The following is a 20825-nucleotide window of genomic DNA, read 5'->3' as shown; positions in this document are numbered from 1 at the left end:
AAAGTGAAGAGGGGATAAGCATCCGTAACTGTGAATGGTGGGAAACGGTCTCCCTCTCTCAGACAATATTCTGCTTGGCTTTGGGCAAGTACAAATAAACTCACTCAAGCCCCAACATGGCTGGTGGGGGCATATAAATAAGAAATGGCCCCCAGGGGATCACATCTTCAGGAAAGGCCTCTTGGAGTATAAATAGCAAAAGCATTAAACACGAGTATATATAAGTGAAAATAAATTATATGTGGAAACAACATGAAACAAAAGATATATTACACAAATACGTTTACTACAGGGCTTTATATATTATATTCTTTTTTAGATCCTTGAAATGTTCAGAGGGCAGGATACCTAGTAATTTCTCACAACTCTAAATGTTCATAAATATTTTTGAAGGGAAAATATATGTTTCATTGTTCTGCATGAAAGCTGAAAAGGCTATTGCAAAGTTATTCAAGTAGAAAAGATAACAATACAGAGGGAGCATTTAAGAGTTAGGATTTATTTTACTGGTCCTTTTTAAGATTTAAGGAAGCAAGGGGCATGTGGAAATATTTTTCTTTAAATGAAAGCAGCAAAAATTTAAAGTGCTCTATCTCTTCTGCTAAAAGTGAGATGGTTAAGAGTAAAGGTTTCTCTAAACATTTGTCATTTACATAACATGTTGCAAAATAAGCCAAAGTTGTTTTACGTGCTAATTTTAATTCTTTCTTTTTTTTCCGCCTTAATTTCATGTCCTTAGCACCATTCACATAGGTGCTAATTTTAAATAGTTAAACATCCCGAAAATCAAAATACTGTTCTCATGAATGCTATGAAGTGATGGTAGAATTTTGACAAAAATAGGAACACAGATACTCACGGAGAAGGTTTTGTTGCAATGATTCAGACCGGTACAAGTTGACGTGGTTCTTCTTAAAGACGTTCTTGAGCAGTTGAGCCCTCTCTGTGAGGCTGCAGAGCAGGTGCAAACGTGTGAAATGAATTATCAGCTCAGCAGAGACCCCAGTGTGCCCACAGGGACCACGAGAGAGATGTAGACTTAAACAAAACATTGCCCGAGAGATCTGTAGACTAGTGATTTCTTTTCTTACCCCCATTTTTTCAGATAATGGGATTTCAAGAGTTTAGATAGAGGACTATTTTGTCCCTAATAATCCAATCAAAAGATTTCCCCACACCCCAGTTATGTTTCAGTCAAATGAAGCTATAGAACCTGCACAATACAATAAAAAAAAACTTCCAGTAGCTTATTAGCTTCTAAAATCTTGGTTGACTTACTACATAGATTTTAAGCATGGCATTTTTAGAATTAAAAAATATTATATCTTTTTTCTACTTTGAACATATTTTGGTGTGCAATATTATTTTAGTTATGTAAAGAAATCCTAGAAATTACACAAAGAAGAAATTTCATAGACTTTTTAATTAGAAAAATTCCATCACCACTAATATGGCATGAAATGTGTCCCTTTAGTTTCATTTTAAAATAAAAGTACTATTTTCAGAACGTAATTATAGTGGGTAAAATGTGATAGCAAAAATAGTTATTTTTAAATAAGTGTTTAGAGTAATCCTTTCCATAGGAACAAATTCATCTGATTAATTGTGTTACTTCTCCAAGTACACTGCAAGAAATAATGCATGTATTTTTTTTCTCATTACATGCAGAGCTGTCTTACACAGGAGGGAACTCAGATATTGGCTGAATACATGAACTTGAATGATAATTCTGAAATGCTTTTTGAAACATCATCAATCCTCCCAATCATGCCATTTCTCTACTGAGTGATTTATAAAGCCTTGCTTTGATATCAAAGAACATAATAAGCATGAAGAGCTAATAAGTAATCTATACGCATTGCAGCAAATGTTTATACAATTTTGTTTTAATCACTGGAACTAACTCAGTTGAAAATTTTCCATCTTGTATTTTCCCCACTATAAAAGCTTTGCTTAAATTGCTGTAAGTTATGTTAGTTCAGTTCTTTGCCAATAATTTTGAGACACTGAAATGGAACAATTTTTATCATATGTAAAAGAAAAAAAAAGACCCTCTGCAAAATGAACTTGTAATTACACAAATATTTAGGCTTTTGCTAAAGTAAAATATTTAGAAATGTTGCCCTTTGTAGTAATCTTCCACACATATTTTTTAAAGTCTAGGGATATTAACTGGTAATTATTAGACATACTTTATTGTCACTGGGAATTAGCTACATTCAGGCAAGGAAGCTAATTCATCTAAAACTTTACTGGTTTTAGCAAATATTTATAAAACTTGTTTTTGCCAGTGAAATAAACAGATAAGGGGAAGGGAAAGGGGCCATTTTTACAGCCACTTTTTTTTTTTTTTTTAAACCGACACTACGGGGAACCTGAGGGACATTAAAATATGTAACTGCTTTGGGGAAGTGGGCGGCTTTAGCAGCAGGTGGTCTGATTTTGTCAGCACAGCCTTGGCGGCTGAGGTGCTGGGAAGTAAAATGGAAATAGCTACATTATACTAGAAGATTGTAATGTATCACTACACAGCGACTTCTCCCCCCCCAAAATACACTTCCTAAGTTTCAGGCTGGTCTTTCTAAATGTACTACTGAAACATTACACCCTCGAAGTGTGAAGAAGGCTGACATGAGAATTTTGTCTTTCATATTACGGCAACTTACATATATAAGATAATGCAATTTTGTTTGGTAACTTTTCATATAAGGGTACACTGAATTTTGCTCATCTCTTATATCAAGCTAATGTTTAGTGTTCCCCCCCGCCCCCCAAAAAGGCACTAAGAAAGTCTTTTTTTGGGAAAGAAGCACAAAAGCACATTACCATGGAAAAAGCATGGCTTTGCCGTCTTACTTTCGTTTAATTCTGAGTCTGTTACTTTTTAGCTGGGCCACCTTAGGCAAACCCTTCCCGGCCATCTTATGTACAAGAGGGGACGATCCCTGTCCCTCAGGGAACGGTCTAGCTTCCAGCATGGTGATGGGCATTTAGGGAGCACTTAACAAATGCTTTTCCCCTCACCACTCCCCAGAACCCCCAAATTTACTACAAAATATCAACTAGAACAGAGATCATCACAAAACAAAAGATGCTTTGTGAGGATTACTTCCGATGCCTTGGTTTATATTCAACACTAGCTCAACACGAGCTGTCTATTGCTACATGACATTAATTTAAAATGTCCCCACTTCACCTCCTTAGTAGCAAACTATGAGAGTTTTTTTCTTTTTTCTTTTGCCTTAGCTACGTATTACTTTAGTTCTTATGGAGCAGCGTCCCCTCTTGAGAATACAAATGCCACTCATAGGTGAGTGCTTAATAAATATTAAGTGATGATGATGATGATGAGTCTTATCCTACCTTAATTAGGGAACTACTCATCAGGTCAAAATTATGCAATTTTGTGCCACTATATTTATGGGTACTGATATTACGATCAAGTCACATTATAAAATATACTTGTAACATCTTAACCATTAATAGATGTGTTAAAAGTTCAGTTTTTGTTGAAGAACTGAACATAGTGTGAGAAGAAAGCCTTTAGGATTCCTTCTCACTAAAAACTGCATCTTCTTCACAATTCTTCATCAGTAGTTTCACTCAATCTTGTATAGTCTTTCTTTTACATACTGAGCTATGCAAATTTTGAATTTGCTTAATGCAATTATATACACAACTACCACTTAAATAATGTTACCTTATTTTTAAGCCCACTAAAATTTTGCAATTTAAGATATCTGGTGGAGGTGAGGTGGAAAGATATCATGTTTTAAAAGAGTACTTCATTTTGAAACATAAAAGAAGTATAGGTAAAATCCATTTCCTGCCTGGGAACATGTTATCAAAAGGTATTTTCAGTTCTCTTTTAAGAGTGTTAAACTTGCATGTGTCTTTATATTGGGGCTGCCAAGCTATTTTGGTTGACTCATTAAAATGGATCTCCTCTGGAAAGTAAATAGCCCTTCACTCACTGACCATTTTAGTATGTAGCCTGTGACAGCTGTCCTGTACTAGGTGGCACTGGTGAGGAGATAAACAATGACTGTAACAGGCCTAATCTCTGCCCTGGGAGAGAGGATATTTTATTGTTGTGACTCTTTTCTTTACAAATGCTGCACAGAATCATTGTCACACTGATGAGAGTAGGCTGGGGAAAATATCTGATATGTGCCTCTCCTAAACCTCGAGGAATTTATGTAAGACTGGTATAAAATCCAGTGTGAAAACTGAGAAATATAGTTTCATTTCTATTAGTTCTTGGGGAATGTTATAATTGCTTTTTATTAAGATAAACAATCCAGGGAAAAACTGGGAGAGACCACCACCACCATCTGTATGACCAAATCATCTGACATTCATACTTCGCTACTCTCCGCTTTAAAGCTAAGGCTGTAGACCAAACCAAGGTGAGGCACAAAGTAATGAGGACTGACCTGAAGATCCTGGACTAAAATTCTACTTACAAATGGCTGCTAATGATATTCTGGTTAATGTCTACAGTTAGATATGAAAAATTAAGAGTCTTATGATCATGTTTGCCTGTCTGTAAGACGTACTGCTTCACATGCATATAAAAAATATCCCCCCAAAACTGCCCTGTCTTCAATGAACTCAGTGTCTACAATCCCTTATTTTAATCCTTTGGGTTTTGAATTCACAATTTTTAAGAGCAAGTAAGATGTTATACACAACTTGTAGATGTAATATCCTCAACTGGGATCTGAGAGGCCCCCAAAATTAATATTTCTGCTATAAATGTATAAACATTTACATTATAAAAAATAAACACTATTAATGTCCTTGTATTTATAGAACAAATGGTTTAGGTTTTTCCATGAAAGGTTTGCTATAAACCTATGGGAAAAAATTAATTTTTGAATTCAAAAAATATTTTGGAATCATAGATGTTTCTGCTCCCTACTGTTGGAGCATGTCCACATTAAAGTTACAGCAAAGAACAGGGTCTCACTCATGTCATTTCCCTAATCAAAAATAATTAGCCATGGTACACAGTGATCAGGAGTAACATTTGGATTTATTCTGCCAATATTTTAGGCTTAAGTCAATTTCTACTATAACCCATGGCTCAAAAGCACTATACTTAAAATGATGAAATATACTTTCCCCAAAATTTTTGATATAAATTGGAATATACCTGACTTGCTGGGTAATATGGTAAGTGGCATACTATGCCCTCTACAAAGACAAACTATTTTAGCTAAAATGTTTTAATTTCTGAAAATGAGTAAAGAGGAAAAATAAACTTTTGCAAATGCTGATTTGGACACACTGCTGACAAGTTACAGTTTCTCTAGCAGTTTCCCTTTCTGCAGAGCTTGACGTCATAGCTCACAGAGTGAAGATTAAAAAAAAAAAATAGAGATGATCAACTCACAAGATCTTCTTTAAGAACTGCATAATTTTATAACAAAATATGTAAACCATCATTACTCTGGACATCACTAGTTTGGGAAGTGTAACCTAGGTATCAATAATTCTATGTTCTTATGCATGTTATTTTTAATTAACTACTATTTACCATCCACTATTCTGTACTTTCATCCACCCTTTCCTCCCTCCCTCCCGCCCTCCCTTTCCTTCCTTTCTTCCTTCCTTCCTTCCTTCCTTCCTTCCTTCCTTCTCTTGACCATTCATTCAACTTTTCACCTAATATTTATAGAGTGGTACTGCATTCCCCGTACTATGCTAGGTGTTGGGTTGCAAAGACTAAGAGAGAGGGTCTCTCCTTCAAGGAGTTCAGTCTAGTGGGAAACAAACAAACACAGGGTAAACAGATACATTATAATATAGGTAATAATAGTAAAACAGAAGAGAAAGCAAAGTACAGAGATAACAGAGTAGGAATTAACTGTATTTGTGAAAAGTTGAGGTATTTGCATCTGAGCTGGGTTTTGAAAGCTGGGAATCAGACAGCACAGTCCATACGAGGGTATCGGCTTCTAGGCAAGGGAATAGCATGTGCAAATAAATACTGGGAGGCATAAAATAACACGGTGCTCTGAAACGAAAGCAAGTCTGATATCGCTAAAATGCATAGAAATCACAATTTCTCCCTCTTTAAAGTTAGCGGACTTCAAAAAATTTGACATTGATATCATTGTCCAAGATTCCTGAAATAATCCTTGCGGTAAAATCAATCTGACAGTTCCTTAACTGCCTGAGAATGCAATTAGTTCAGCACGGAGACTTTTCTAACTAGTTTAGATTGTTCTCCTGTCCCAGACCTTTTTTCTCCCCCTCCCCTAGCCTTGACTTAGCAGGAGGACACTGGGGTCACGCTGAGCATCAGCATCCTTCTGGTCACTGGTGGGCAGCCACAGCAACAGGGGATATGTGTTGGACCCAAGGTTTTTGTCTGTGGTATTCAGCTAATAGTCAAATCATTCCTGAATTTCTGAGAAAAGCTGAAGAGCTATTTTAGGCAAATGAGCTGGGCAGCAGCAGAACATTTATCTGATGTATTTTCTATGGAGAAGTGAGAGGTCATGGTATAGTACGACTCACGTCATTCCTTTTAGACTCTCTTATTTTATTTCATGGAAGGGGCTACATACATCACGGACTTACCAAATCCTAAGAATCTAGAGGTCATCCCATCAAACCCTCAGCCTGATTTATGAACTGCCACCGATGTACTACAAACCACGAAAGTTAAATATCACACAGAGGGTCTTAATGTACGTTTTATTAACATACAAATATGAGGAATTTACTCCTGAGGGTAGTAACAAGTATCATCAGAGGACTTTCCCTAGTAATTGTTAATAAATGGTTTTATTCACAATTTTGTGAATTAGAACTTTTACCACTTCCTTTATATCGCTAGGGTGAAAGAGAGAGAAGACATTTTTGAGGGACTGTTTATGCCAGGTCATTGGAAGAGTTGGAAATTTTTAGATGAGAGAACAGAGATGGAGGGGAAGGTGGAGGGAAGAGCAGAATATCTCTAACCTTGAAAACAGATATTATCATCCCCATCACACACGCAGGCACACTGAGTTAGAGAGGTCAAGGACTTTGTCGGGTCAGTGGTAGGCTGTTTTTGCTTCACTATCATGTTCTTGAAAAGGTAGCGCAAGGAAGCAGAACAATGAACGGTTGGGAGCAGGGACTTGAGAATCCACTGACATGGGCTCAGGGCCCAGCTCTGTCACTTCTGACTTTGAGAACTTGGTCTCTCTAAGCCCCAGTTTCCCCATCTGGAATAAATGGGGGCGATGGATTTGTATGTGGTTGTCACAGGGGTTCAATGACGTAGTAAACATGAAGTGATGAGTGAACACCTGGCTCGCAGTAAGTGCTCAACAAAAGCCAGTGCTAATATTTTAAAAGAGGCAAAGACTGGTGTGTGATGTGTCCCTTAGGCCACACGAAAGCCAATGAGGACTGGCAGCCAAGGTCTCAGCTTATGTTCCCAGCCTGACACTTACTCCACTGCATCATGTAGAATAACAACGGTGGCTCGTGATGAAGGTGACATGTACCAGGGCAAAATATTTCTTATGGTTTGGACAAAACTTTAGCTTATTTTAGAGTGATGAAAGAGAGAAAAATAAAGGCCTGGCATTATCTTCATAATTGTGGTTTATTATAGACTGCTTCAAATAATTTTAGTTTTCTTTTTATAATGCTTTGCGAATGTAGTGAATTTGATTGGCTTTCTAACCTTGCTTTTTTTGAGGTGGTGGAGGGGAGGAAAGGACTTGGAAACACTAAGTCTCTTCCTATATGACAAGGGCCTCAGTCAGTTCTTAATCATATACTGAGACACACAGGCAACCACAGGGCACTTTGCCCTAAGTCACGCTCTGATTTTCATGACATACGAATGCATTATGGGTACTGTTTGCACCTAAAAGTCTTCTTTCCCCTTTCAGTTCAGTAACACAATACTGTTTGTAACTACCATTCGTTTAATGCTCGTTAAGCTCCAGACATCGAGCAATTTGCCTTATCGGTAGTATTTTATCCAATTCTTACAGCTAGTCCTGAGGTAGGTGTTATCACCCCCACTTTATAGATGAGGAAATTGAGGCTCAGTAGCACTAAGCAACTCAGCTCAGGTCACACACAGCTTAGTGAAATGACAGATTTGATTTGGATCCACACCTCTCTGATTCCAAACTCTGTCAATGACACTGCTAGCTCCTTGTTAAGTTTTACCATTTATTTCCAGCCTCTAGTAAAAGAAAAATTTAAAGTTCCCTTAGAAATGACCATATTTAGTGTACTTTACCTTTTTCCAAGCACGACTGCTCCCGGGTCTTGAGATTTTGCCTCCAGCTCCTGAACTTCATCTACTAATGTTTTAAATGCAGTCCTCTTGATCCTGCAAGAAAAAAATTTTGTATGGAAGTATTTGTGTGAAGACTAACGACCTCACAAAACTGGTTTATTATCATGCTTTTAAGTACTGCACAACAGTGACCAGAGTAGAAATAATAGTTTTCCAAAAAAAATGTAAAATTGCAATAATTTTGAGCATTAATTACAGAACCAATAGTCTTAAAACAAATGGCTTAGGTTTATAACATTAAAACTCTCATAGTTATTAAGTAAGCATCATATAACTAATTTTAATGGTACCATTTTTGTGGAAAGAGATAACATTTTAAAATGCATAATCCTTCAGCAAATTAGTTAAGTTCTATAGTTCTATATTTTATGTATGTTTAGAATCTGGCAAGCAAAAAACTTTAACATCTATTTTATATGTCTGGAATCGGGCAAGCAAAAAACTTCATTTCACAAGTATTGTTCACTAATAAAATATATATGTGTGTGTTTGAAGATATTAGAATTTTTCTTCTACCTTGACTGGGCTTTTCAGGGTAAATTCTAAAAAAAATACTCTCTAATATTAACTAAAACTGCTTGTTTTACTTCTTATTCTGCCCTTTTAACTAGTTTAGTTTTCTAGTTCTTCAATCACTCCTTTCTTCTTTATTATGTAAAATAAATGAATATTACTAATTCCTATTCTGGAAACTCCCCATTCTTGAGTTGATGTTACAAGTAGAGAAATCTGTGGGTTAACATACATCTGTATTTTTATGTACATAATTGAGTACTGTACTTACACCTTGTATGCCACATCCAGAAGCAGAGAGGCCACGGGGATGAATAACAGTCCCGCCCAAAAGACTCCGGAACCAAACAACATGGCTGCCTGAGAAAACCACCAGAAACAATGTCACTTTAAAATTCAGGAAACACATCATTCATGTTGAGTTTTTATGTCATTTTAAGTAAAATAATCTTAAGAATTTCATTCTAAAGAGGGTATACTACAATAACTCTAAATTTAAACGTGTGAAATATATGAAATTAAAAGCCAAATGTGTTAAAGCATGTATTTACTATATCTATTTTTCCCTTCGAGTGCCTAATATAGCAGTTTTATCATTTGCCGAGTCTTTTCATATTTTTATATGAGGTTTTTATTATTTGTGGTCAATGCACGAAGAAATAAACTTTGACCTTCTTTTATAACTTAGAACATCTCTGACCTTTTTTTATATTTTTATAATATAAAAATCTTTTTGAGAAAATTCAAATATGTTCTGGGTTAAATTCTCATATAATACAACAGGTAAAATAAATCCTAGCTAGAAACTAACTTATTTTTCAAATGAAAATTAACTGATTTTATAAAATAGGACGTTATTAAAAAATCCAGATAAGTCATGAATATAGTATAATCAAATTAAGATATCTATAAAATAATTTTACTATTTTCAGCTGATATTATATATGATAATCATAAGTTTTGTTCAAAGATTTACATAACTTGTACATCCTGTTATTGCTAAAGCCAAGCCAAATATCTACTATGTAAAACCCAAACAAAAGTGTGTTAAAAATAATTTGAAGCATTACTTTGTATCAAATCCCAAATTGCTATATCAATTTTGGGTTGCAAAAAATGATTCTATGATTATAAAATTAATAAGTCCTATTGGCTATTTGCAATTATAATAAAATTCCTTTGTAACACAATAAGATTTTGTTTCACTGCATGTCTATTTGTTTATCAGGAATAAATCTGCAGTAAATGTATTGTTATAAGCCCATTAAACTGTAGCGAACTACTGCACGCATATTTATACTCTACCTGAAATCACACAGAACTTTGTTTTTAACCATGTGTGGCTCAGGAATTACAAATGATCTAGAGTTTAATTCTTATAGGCAGTTTCAGAATGACACACAATCCTAATCAACCAATACTTATCAAATAAAAATATTATGGGTTTTAAATTGTTTCAAATTACCAATTCATTTTGACTTTCAGTTGAAGACCAGGAACTGCTGTTTAATTTTTTTTTTTTTTTTACATAAACATGAGCTTATCGGTACAGACTTTTGGTTCAAGAATGCTAAGATTTTTAGCTTTTTAGGATCCAATACCTCTAAATACCCCTTTAATAAAAATGTGCTATTACAAAAAATATCAGAAAGTAAACGTTGCCACGTGGATTCCGTGAAATAACATCCATATTCTAGGCACCAACAACATGAAAAATATTCACATAAAAGTCACTTTATTTTATAAGCAAAACATGATCTTTGACATGTTTGCTGACATCCTCAATAGTGAAAACCACAATAACTATGTAATAGGAAATGTCTATCAAGTCAGTGGGTTTTGTTTAGAGTGACGGTAAGGACTGGAAAAACCTTATTTCTTTTTCCTCTTGGGGGGGGGGGGAAGGTAAGTCAAGATTCTAAATCACATCATTGAAAATACCTTGTTTACTGAGCTTAATTTTAACCTATTTTAATTGAGGGGGCAAGAGGAAAACGATTTATTCCTGCCTTAGCCATGCTGTATGAAATGTCCTCTGATGGAGAAAAGGCAAAAGTGCTGGTGGGGGCGACTGGCGGCTGCTAATTCTGACCATTGTGATGTTAACTGGTGCTCACTATTCAGCCCACCGGCCTTTGGCTTTACAAACGAACAACATGAATTGAGGGGAAAAAAAGTTTTTCTGCGTCATATCTGAAAGCCTGTCAGATTTTTTTTTCTTTTGCAGAGTTAATCCAAACCTAAAAGATTTAAAGCTGGCATTCGCATTAAAGACAGAGAGTCTCTGTATTTTTTGGATGAAGAGCGGAGAAAAATCCCACAGAGGTATTTCCTTCCTTTCTGTACAAGAACGCTCCCCCTCCCTCTGCAGAAACCATTTTTGTCTTTAACTTTTCACATGTCTCCACTCGCAGGCGGGTCAGCTGGGGAAAGGCGCCTGATCCCCGCACACAATGGGGGAACAGGAGCAGCCTGTTCGGGGCTGGGCTGGAGCTCCCTCCGAGCCCCGTTTGCAAAAGGCTCCTAACGTGGGAGATCCGCGGGCCCTGCCAAGCGGCCCCCACCGCCCCTCCCCGAGGCCCCGTGAGACCAAACAGAACCGGCCACAAAAGTGGCTCCCGAGGGGACTGGAGAAAGGATCAGCCAGGGCAGCCTTAAGGCTGGTAACTGGAGGGCATAGGCTCTGCGCTGGACAAACAACTACTTGTCTCTGTAGAGGGACACTGTCTCCACATCGGGCCACGCGGGCTTCAAAAAATGAAGCAGCGCTGCGTGAAAATGCAAGATGCAGCAGAGGAATGAGGAATCGTTTTGCGATTTCCATGTGAACTTGCAGAGAAGGAACGTTTGAGAAAATGTGAGCTAACACACATTTAGCTAAGCCAAGGGGCTTGACCAGATAAGAGGAGCTTACCTCTGAGCAACTATGTCCCCACAACACAGAGGAACACTTACTGCTTCACCTACAGGGTCCCCAAGTTCAACTTGTAGGAGAAAGAATTTCAATGTGCAACCTGCCTACAGCCCTCCTTTACTATACATTTATAAAGATCTGAGTGCTGCGCTATAACTCATTCTTGGATAGAGTACAGAGACTGTCTAAACAAGCAGGCTCTTGGGGGAACCTAAGACTGTATCTGCGGACCCCAAATGGAGCAGGGCTAGGATAGACAGCCCTGAACCCCGGACCTGGCCCAGCCCTTCCCAGCTCCCAGACTTGGGAGAAGTGACTTCTGAGTCTCTGCTTTTTCTCAGCTGTAAAGTGGATTGGAAGAATTAAACCCGATAATGTTTGTAAAGTGGCTGCTTTTATTAGTAACACTGATTAATAACAAACTTTTCCTTTCTTCATTTTAATTTTCCAATTTCTTTAAACACACCAATCTTCTTCCTAGATGTCTCTCCCATGACCTTCAAGGAAGGAAATTTTTATTACAATATAAAATTAAGTGAAAGTCAGTTTGTAAATGTCATGGTTTCTTCACATTAGCATCACAAAATATGCTTAAGTTTGATACTGGCCAAAGTAATGGACCACTATAAAAGTCTCATTTATCTCAATCTGCTAATTTAGGAAGTGTAAATTATTTTTTCATATAAATTATTGAAGACTGCATGGACATAATATATTAATTTTGGAAGGGAAAATTATTCATAAATTAGTGCTGTAAAACTTAGTTTTTTGTTTTTGGTTGGGGGAAGTGGAGAGAAGCAAGATAAATTAATATAAATTCCAGAGGGGTTAAGAGTTAATGTGAACAACCACCAAAAACCTAAGAAGTGATTATTAAGTGTTTAAAGTTTTACATAAGGACTTTCTTAGCTTAAAAACAGTGAAAAAAACTACAAAAATGCTTTAGAGAAATGATTCATAAAAATGTAGAAGCTCCCCATGTTCAAAAAACATCACCAAAAAGCAAATGAAAAACAAGAATGACTACTATATATAAAATTCTACAATAATATCTGATTATAAAAATTGACCACTTATCTTTTTGTGAGAAGGTCCTCATAAAAGCAGCAGCAAGTAATCAATAACCTGGAAAAGGGTTGAGTTTCTCTGTAGTCACAGAAACACAACCAAATCTGACCAGATTTAAATTCACTACCACAGCTGAAGGGATATGGTGAAACAGGTCTTTTTAACAATTTGTATTCTTATCAGCAATGTACTCGCCTTTGAGAAACGTATCTGGCAATGTAAATCAAGGACACACGCTCATTCCTGTTAATGTGATAATGCAATTTCTGGAAGTACGTGTGGAACTTTGGGACAGCTTTTTCATTTAAGTTAGTATCCTGTAAAAATTGTTCTGTGGTCACTAATCCTGAAAGCACTTTCCCTAAAAAAGTGCGCCATGGCCCAAGGTTTAGGAAAGGTATAAACAAATCATGGCAACACCCTCTTGGAGAGTCACAGCAGAGGAGCAAATTTAAGGCTTTGAGAAATCACAGTCAAGGACCCTACTGAATAGTTTTTTAAATCAAGATTTCCTAATGTACTTACCGACCTTGGCACAATTCCCCCCACACATTGCTTACTAAAATCTCATGGAACTAATGTAAGGGAATGCAACTGTTCAATGTGTGTGTGTGTGTGTGTGTGTGTTTCTTTTTTCCTTTTTTTAAAGTATTTTTATTCATGCTCATTTTAAAAAAGATTTTATTTATTTTCAGAGAGAGGGGAAGGGAGGGAGAAAAAGAGGGAGAGAAACATCAATGTGTGGTTGCCTCTCACACACCCCCAGCTGGGGACCTGGCCCGCAACCCAGGCATGTGCCCTGACTGGGAATTGAACCAGCGACAATTTGGTTCACGGGCTGGCACTCAGTCCACAGAGCTACACGTACGTGCATTAAGAGAGTTATCCAAGCTGTTAAAGATGCTGTTCACAGAATGTAATTAGAAAATGATCGTTCAGAATAGTCCTGAATAAAAGGAAAGGTAAAAATATCCTGCTATTCTCTGGAGACTTCTATTATCATACAAACACTCCCTAGGAAGGTTGGTGGTTTCTATTATCTACACAGGAATCGGTCACAACCCTTCTCTGTGGCTTAGATCTCTTGCCCATACATACTTAAAACACAACTATCCAGCTGTGAACTTGACCATCACACAGGTCCTTCAAACAGATACATCCCAAATTGAACACACAGTCCTCCCCTCAGACCTGCTCTTCCTTTGTGCAATCTATCCAGGGAATGGCCTCAGTGCCAATTCGGCAACTAAGACGGAAACTGGGTTCTACGAGTCGTCTCCTTACACCACAATCATTGCATCACCAGGTTCTGTTGTGTCTTACTTAGTACCTTCGGAATCTGTCTACTTTTTTGCCAACTCTGCTACCATTATCCCAGTCTAGACATGTGCCTGTCCTCCCAACAGCCTCCTAGCTGGACTTACTGACTCATTTTGCTCTGCTTCTCACAAGTACGCCAGAGGGACACTTCCAAAGTGCAGAGTAGATTTGAGCAGTTCTTGGATTAAACCCTTCAATGGCTTCCTATCACCCTTAGGATAGAGTACCAGGTCCTTAACATGATTTCAAGACCGTTCCTACCTGACTTCTGATGGCTTCCCCCATATCATCTCTCAAGCCAGTCCCTTCTCTAACTACACAGTGGGGTTCAGTTCCTGGACTGTACCCAGGCTTATTCTCGACCTTGGGCCACTGCATCTGTGACTGCTGTTGGCCTCTCAATTTCCACATGGGATGTCACTTCCTTCCTCAGACCTGGGTTAGCTGGCCCTGCTTTGGGTTTTCATTTTGACAGCACCTGTCACCCATTTTCTAGTTGCTCCTTTGTCTTCCTGTAATATAATCTCTGTAAGAGGAAGAAATATATCTTAATAAATTCTCACAGCCTAAATGCTCAACCACAGAGCAGGTGTTCAATAAATAATGATTGAATAAATACGTTCTTACAGCCCAGTGTTTGGAGAGATTACAAGTCAAAACACCACAGCCTTGGGACTATGTTCCTGAGATGTGGCGGCTACGGTTTGATTGGTTTTCCTGTGTCTGGCATGGAGTTATCCTGGGAGTAGTTACAACTAGATATTTATGTGATTTGGGGAGAGGGGAGAAGAGGTTGATCCAGCTCTCTTAACTCCTTTTCTAATGTAGATTGTTTTTTCTGTTCAAAAAGCTGAGCGACATGTATTAAAAGCTTAAGTATACTCAAGTACTGACCCCTCCCTTCTATATGAACCAAAAGAAACATTTCGATGATGGCAAGTAAGATAATGAGAAGTTACCTATTTTTTCTTGTGTGTGTGGGTGTGGGGTGGGGAGAAGGGATGTAGAATGGCCAGGAAGAAAAACACGTCTCATACTAGTTGACCTCTAGCATTTATTTGTCACGCCCTCCTATCCAAATCTTTATTCTATGGCTTCAGGTACTTTCTGGAATGCCGTGTATTCCGTAATGAAAAGCGATCTGCTATGGCTTCTAGTAATTATGTTAAGTGATCTGGTTTTCACTTCACTTTTCAGTTCGAGCTCCAAACATCTCCACCTAGGAAATCCCGAACTTCCTCTGCATGGGCTGCTCTTCCCTCAGAAGGCTCTCCTCACACTCTCATCCCCAGACAGCTCAGAACAGCAGTCCCAGGACGCCTTTCCAAACTATCCAAACCGAAGCCCGGGGATCACGTGCCCTCTCCTCGGCTAGCTCCGATGCATCCTGGTCATACGAATTAGCATCTTACATTCTAATGATCTGTTAATCAGTTGGTCTACTCCATGAGACTCAAGCTCCTCAGGACTTTTATTTTTCAACCTTTGAGCCACCGACACGTACTATAGGTCTGAACACACAGGCACTCCATAAATATCAGCTGGCTTGAGGTGAACTGGATGCTTATAGGAGATGAATTATTACATTCTCCATAAAAACAGACAGAGCAGAACACCCAGAAAATAACTAAGGAGGAGGGTGTTTCAGATAAACCCCAATGTGTTTGCAATTATTCCCAGAAGCTCTTGATTGCTAAGACAAAAAAACAAAACAAAACCAAAAAACAAAAAAACAAAAAAACCTTGGCTTGAATTATCCCAAACAAACAAACAAAAATCTTAGAAAATATGCGAACTCTTTCAAACAAAGAAAATCTTAGAAAATATGCAAAGTAGATAGCAAGCCACAGTATTCCTGTGCTTTTTTCCCCCTTAGATATTTCTGCTGGCGAGGGACTGAGGGAGGGGTGATTACCCTTGGACTTCGAACCGATATTCAATCTAGCTGGATGATGCAAGAAATAATCATTGCAGCTCCACCCTCTGGCAAGGAAGTAGGGAGGAAAAAAATGATTAAAAGAGATGGTCAGAGGAAAAGAAGGAAGGGCTAGTTGGGACCTGAATCAATCAGAAGTAAAAATGGACTATGCATCAATACATACTGAGAACTGAACATGTAAAAGAAAACAGTCTTTCTAAAAAAGAAACCAAGAGCACCAGGAAAGGTGTGGTTCTGACACTTGCTTTTCCAGGCATATAGTTTCCAGAAGAGTAAAAATAATTAAGAACAGAATTTGTTTTTTGTTTGTTTTAGTTTAATCTTTTTTTATTGTGCTAATAGAAAAACTTAAAAGTATCAGAAAAATAAGTATACAATTAGTAACAAAACATTTTTTTATTATAAGAAATATGATTTTAGAATGTTATGATGATACTGAATAAGTCCTATAAACCACGGTAAGTTACCTCACCGCTCAGTATGTTTGCTTGTATCCTCATTCTTACAGGTTTTGGTAATTTTGTGATGGCTCTGTTTCTATCTTCTTAAAAGCCATCTCCTAAAGCATCAATTGTTTGATTACTAATAATTTGATCTGTAAAACATAATGACCTACATTCAGATTGTAGGAAATTATTTTTCAAAGTTATTTATTGATTTATTTTCTAGCTTTGTTAAGTTATCCTTGACATGTAACATGATGGAAGTCTGAGGAATACACCGTGTTGAGTTGATACATGCATATATTGCCCAATTATTATCACCGTGGCCTTAGCTAGCACCTCTATCCTGTCACATAATTACCACCCCTTTTAGTAAATTCTATTTAAAAAACTGAAGACTTCAAAAAGCACTTGCCTATAGAAAAATATGTAAAAGCTGATACAGTTTATGTAGAAAAATTATTGACTTTCAGAATAGGGACTTCTATTGCCCTCTTCTTCTTGTAAGCAACCACTTGATTTTTAGCTGACACTTTGTCCTCCAGCACAAAGACTATTCCTTTGTCTTTCTTGTTGCAGCTAGGTGTGGTCACGTGACTTACTTTTGGCCAGTGAGATGTAAGTGGAAATGTGGTGGCCAATGACTAGGAAAGAGCCTCAAGCCTCAACGAGAAAGAGCACTTCCCTTTCTTGCTGGCTGGAATGTTGGTAAAATGGTGAGTGCTTCCACAGCCATTTTGGACTGTGAGGAAGTTCACTAAGGTTGGCAATGCAGCAGGACAGAATAAACCTGGTCCTTTATTGTTTAGCTGCCACATCAGTCCTGGGCTGCCTGCCTCCACTGGATTTCTTTTACACAAGAGAAATAAAGTCCTATCTTGTTTAATGGTGTTACTTTTTTTTTCTTTGAACGTCAAAAATGCGCCATAAACTTCCTTTGGATGGTACATGCTAGGGAGAATAAGTGATAACTTGAAACAGAGCAGCTTCTGATCACTCATTGCAAAAACTGTGCCCAATTTTGTGCTTTATTAAAGCAGATGGCAGTGACAGTCATGCTTTCTTTCACAAGCATTTCTGATAGAATCCTTGGCATATGACTCAAATAAAATAAACAAACAAACAAACAAACAAACAAATAAATAAAAAGCTATGTTGGTCTTATGAGCTAAAATGCTGAAGTGGGAGGGGTGAGCTGCCCTCTGCCCATCTCAAGAGAGTTCTTCCCCACCCTCTGCTCCAGCCACACTGGCCTTTTATTCCTTGCACTTGCCAGCCTCATTTCTGCCTCAGAGCATGGGAACCTGCTCTGAAATCCTCTTCTTCACCCAACAGGTATTCATGACCACATTGTCTTGACTTTCAGCTTAGCCGTCCCTCTTTCAAAAAGAGCTTCCTGGAGCACCCGTTATAGTCCCTATAATATCCTATCACCCTGCTTTTTTTCCTTTGTGAAATTATCTTTAGTCATTCATCTCTTAGTCATTTGTTAACTGATTTAGTGACCGTTTCTCCTTCCCATCCCCTGGTTCCTTCAACCTGAATTTTAATGGACACCCTGCCCAGTTAACCCGTTACCTGGACACAGAGCCTCGCACCGTCTAAGCACTCAACACATATTTATGGCATGAATGAACACAACAATGAATCGACTCTAGAGAAGAGCCAAAACTTGGCCATGCTAAGAGCAGGCTTTGTTCAGCTTTCCGTGCCCTGCACCTGTGGGACCAGCACAGCATCTCTTGCATTATGACACCAACATGCCATCATTAGCAATGAGATCCTTAAGGACAAGGACCGAGTCTGACATCCCTGCATCTTCCAGGGCCTAATGCAGAGCCTGGCAAACATTAGATTCTCAATGCGCCTCTGCTCTGCGTGGTAGGAAAAGATGCTGTGTCTACAGATGCAATGCCAGCTCTCGTCGTGACTGTAAAGAGGGCTCTCACTCTGCAATGTGTGCGAGCGTCCCGATCTGCCCTTACATTTGTCACGTCCGTGTCTTTCTTTTCTCATCAGTGTTTCCATGCAGGCTTCTCTTTACAAGACGGCCTTGGACGTGGCTATACAGCCAGCTGCCTTACGAACCGTGACTGTCTGCCTGTCCCATTTACTGTCAGCGGCATGAGGACTGTGACTGTGTTTTCCTGGACGGGCTCACAACCATTGGTTCATTGAAGAACATCTGACAGAGTTTAGGGTCATGGTTCCCTGCAGGCTACTTGGCTAAACACAGTAACCTTGGATGAAACACCATCATCTCATAACACTGTCCCACCCCATGTGCAAGGGCTGGTCTTGTGACCAATAAATTATCACATGCTATCTAGGTAATTAAAGGCTGAGAGGTGAATAAGGACTATTTTAACCAGGAAATTCCTCATATGTAAAATAATTTATTATGTTGGTAAAATGGATAACAGCACCATTTAGGAAAATCATATCACTAATGTGGTTTATTAATACCTTTCCTACAGGGGTGACACCAAAGGGTTCAACAAAGATTTTTATTGTTTTTCAGAAAGACTTTACAAACCTCAATCAAGAGATCTGAAATTCTGTAAAACACATGCTCGTTGCTTAACTTCAATTTCCTTCAGTAGTTTTATAGATCCCCCAGGACAGGGAGAGCAGAACCAGATGGTGCTTTCGGGAGGACGTGGCTGTGCGTGCCTGCAATGCCACGATACATTTAAAAGTTTTGCCGATCCTGAGCTTCTGGTATTAATCGTGATATGTAATGATCCTTGATGTAGCTGGCTTTTACTTTTTAATCTGGCATGGTAATCATAGTGGCTAAACTCTTTTCTTCTGGAAATTCCAAAAATATCCAGTAACATTATCTAGACAAGTCGGAAAAGCAGGCCAGCATATGTTTATATAACATAGTACTTCTCCCCAGGGTCTACCTTGCCCCATAAATTGTTGTACTGGTGTGAAAAAATACAAGTCAGGTCTGAAAAAAAAGTCCTCCTCTTAAATCACAACCATATTTGTGAGAGGGGAGGAAGATAGCAACATATTTAAAGTCACAGCCAAGCTTGTTACACTATTTTCTTTATTTTTTCTTTCCTAAACAATTTCTTAAGAGTCCTCGTTTCTAACTTCGGAGAACCCGCTGCCCTGCCCCTACCCCCATGTCAGAATTCCTTGGCCATAGATAAATATCTCAATCATTTGCAGTACTGGGATACTTGTTAATCATTACCATTTGCATCATTATTATGGGATGTAGAATTACTGTAATGGAAACAAAGCGCAAAACTATAGGAAGGAATGTTTCCCAAATGGGAACACCCTGCCCACCAACTGAGAATAAGCAGCTCTCAGTGGCTGGAGTAACTGAAGCCTGCCTGACACTGAGATATTTGGGAGTGGATTTCTGGTAACTCCAGGCATGTAGAATGTGCTGGAGTCAGGGGGAAAGGAGCTATCTGATCATGTGAAACACAACAACAACCAGATCAGTGATGATGACAGCTGAGTACATCTGAAGCTGGCAACATTATTTGCAGATAATGAGTTGCTTAGTTTCCCAATAAGATAAACATACTTTGGTGGCACAGACACTAAAAGGCCTCTACACCTGGAAAATGAGTAAGGCCCGGAGAAAAGCCTTTAGTGCAGAAGAATGAAAAGGTGAGAGAAGAAATGTAAAAGGATAGCAAACAGTGTGTGTGGTGGTGAAGAGGGTGGATTCTGGCTGGGTTCCAATCACAGCTCAGATACCTTCAGGCTGTGTGACCTTGAGAAAATGAGTTAACCACTCTGTGTCTGTAAAATAACACTGGGAAACCTTCACAGTCTTCCTAATAAATGTTCATAGTGTTAAATGAGTCACGACATGAAAAGTGCGGTCACAATGATGGACCCTCAACAATGAGGCCCTGTTATTATTTGAGTGGCAACTATCCATTCTCTGATGATGTGGGATGACTAGGTTTTCAATTTCATGTATATATATCTTAAGAAGATGGGTATTATTTATGCTGCTATTGCTGTTAAACAGAGGCAAGAGGCTGGGACATGAAGTAGGATGGAATTTCTGTCATGTGTTGAGGGAGTTAGGGGGTGTTGAAGAGGGAGAATTAAAAACCTGGGCACTTTCATAAGGAGATGGAAACACTCTGCTCTCTGGCTAACTTAGGGGAACAGCAGCTAAATCAGAGAAATCAATGCAAGAAGACGTCTGTAAGGAGAATAAAAAGGGTTCTCATCTGGGAGTAAGGAATAGCAATGACCTCCACCCCAAGGTAGTTAGTTCCTCAGGATATTAGAGAAATCCAGTGGGAATTGAGGGGGGAAAAA

The 20825-nt window shown here is 38.4% G+C and overlaps 1 protein-coding gene across 8 annotated transcripts in view; it reads right to left on the bottom strand.

Moving 5' to 3' along the window:
• The window catches only part of ATP8A1 (ATPase phospholipid transporting 8A1), a 219998-nt gene that overhangs the window by 5056 nt on the left and 194117 nt on the right, over positions 1–20825 (bottom strand). For 7 of the 8 annotated variants that reach the window (XM_090266926.1, XM_090266927.1, XM_090266925.1 and 4 more), the window contains 3 exons: positions 9105–9193; positions 8261–8353; positions 860–951 (listed from right to left, as the gene is read on the bottom strand). In XM_090266926.1, the coding sequence (XP_090123052.1) occupies positions 860–951; positions 8261–8353; positions 9105–9193 (274 nt within the window). Of the gene's footprint in view, positions 1–859; positions 952–8260; positions 8354–9104; positions 9194–12141; positions 12245–20825 lie in introns of those variants that run through there. The other variant, XM_090266930.1, reaches the window with a different exon arrangement.

The sequence above is a fragment of the Furipterus horrens genome, unplaced genomic scaffold (genome assembly GCF_987537825.1).
Source record: "Furipterus horrens unplaced genomic scaffold, mFurHor1.1.pri manual_scaffold_2, whole genome shotgun sequence".
Taxonomy (NCBI): Eukaryota; Metazoa; Chordata; class Mammalia; order Chiroptera; family Furipteridae; genus Furipterus; species Furipterus horrens.
Note: the sequence above shows the minus strand (reverse complement) of the source record. Positions and strands in the feature narration are given on the sequence as shown.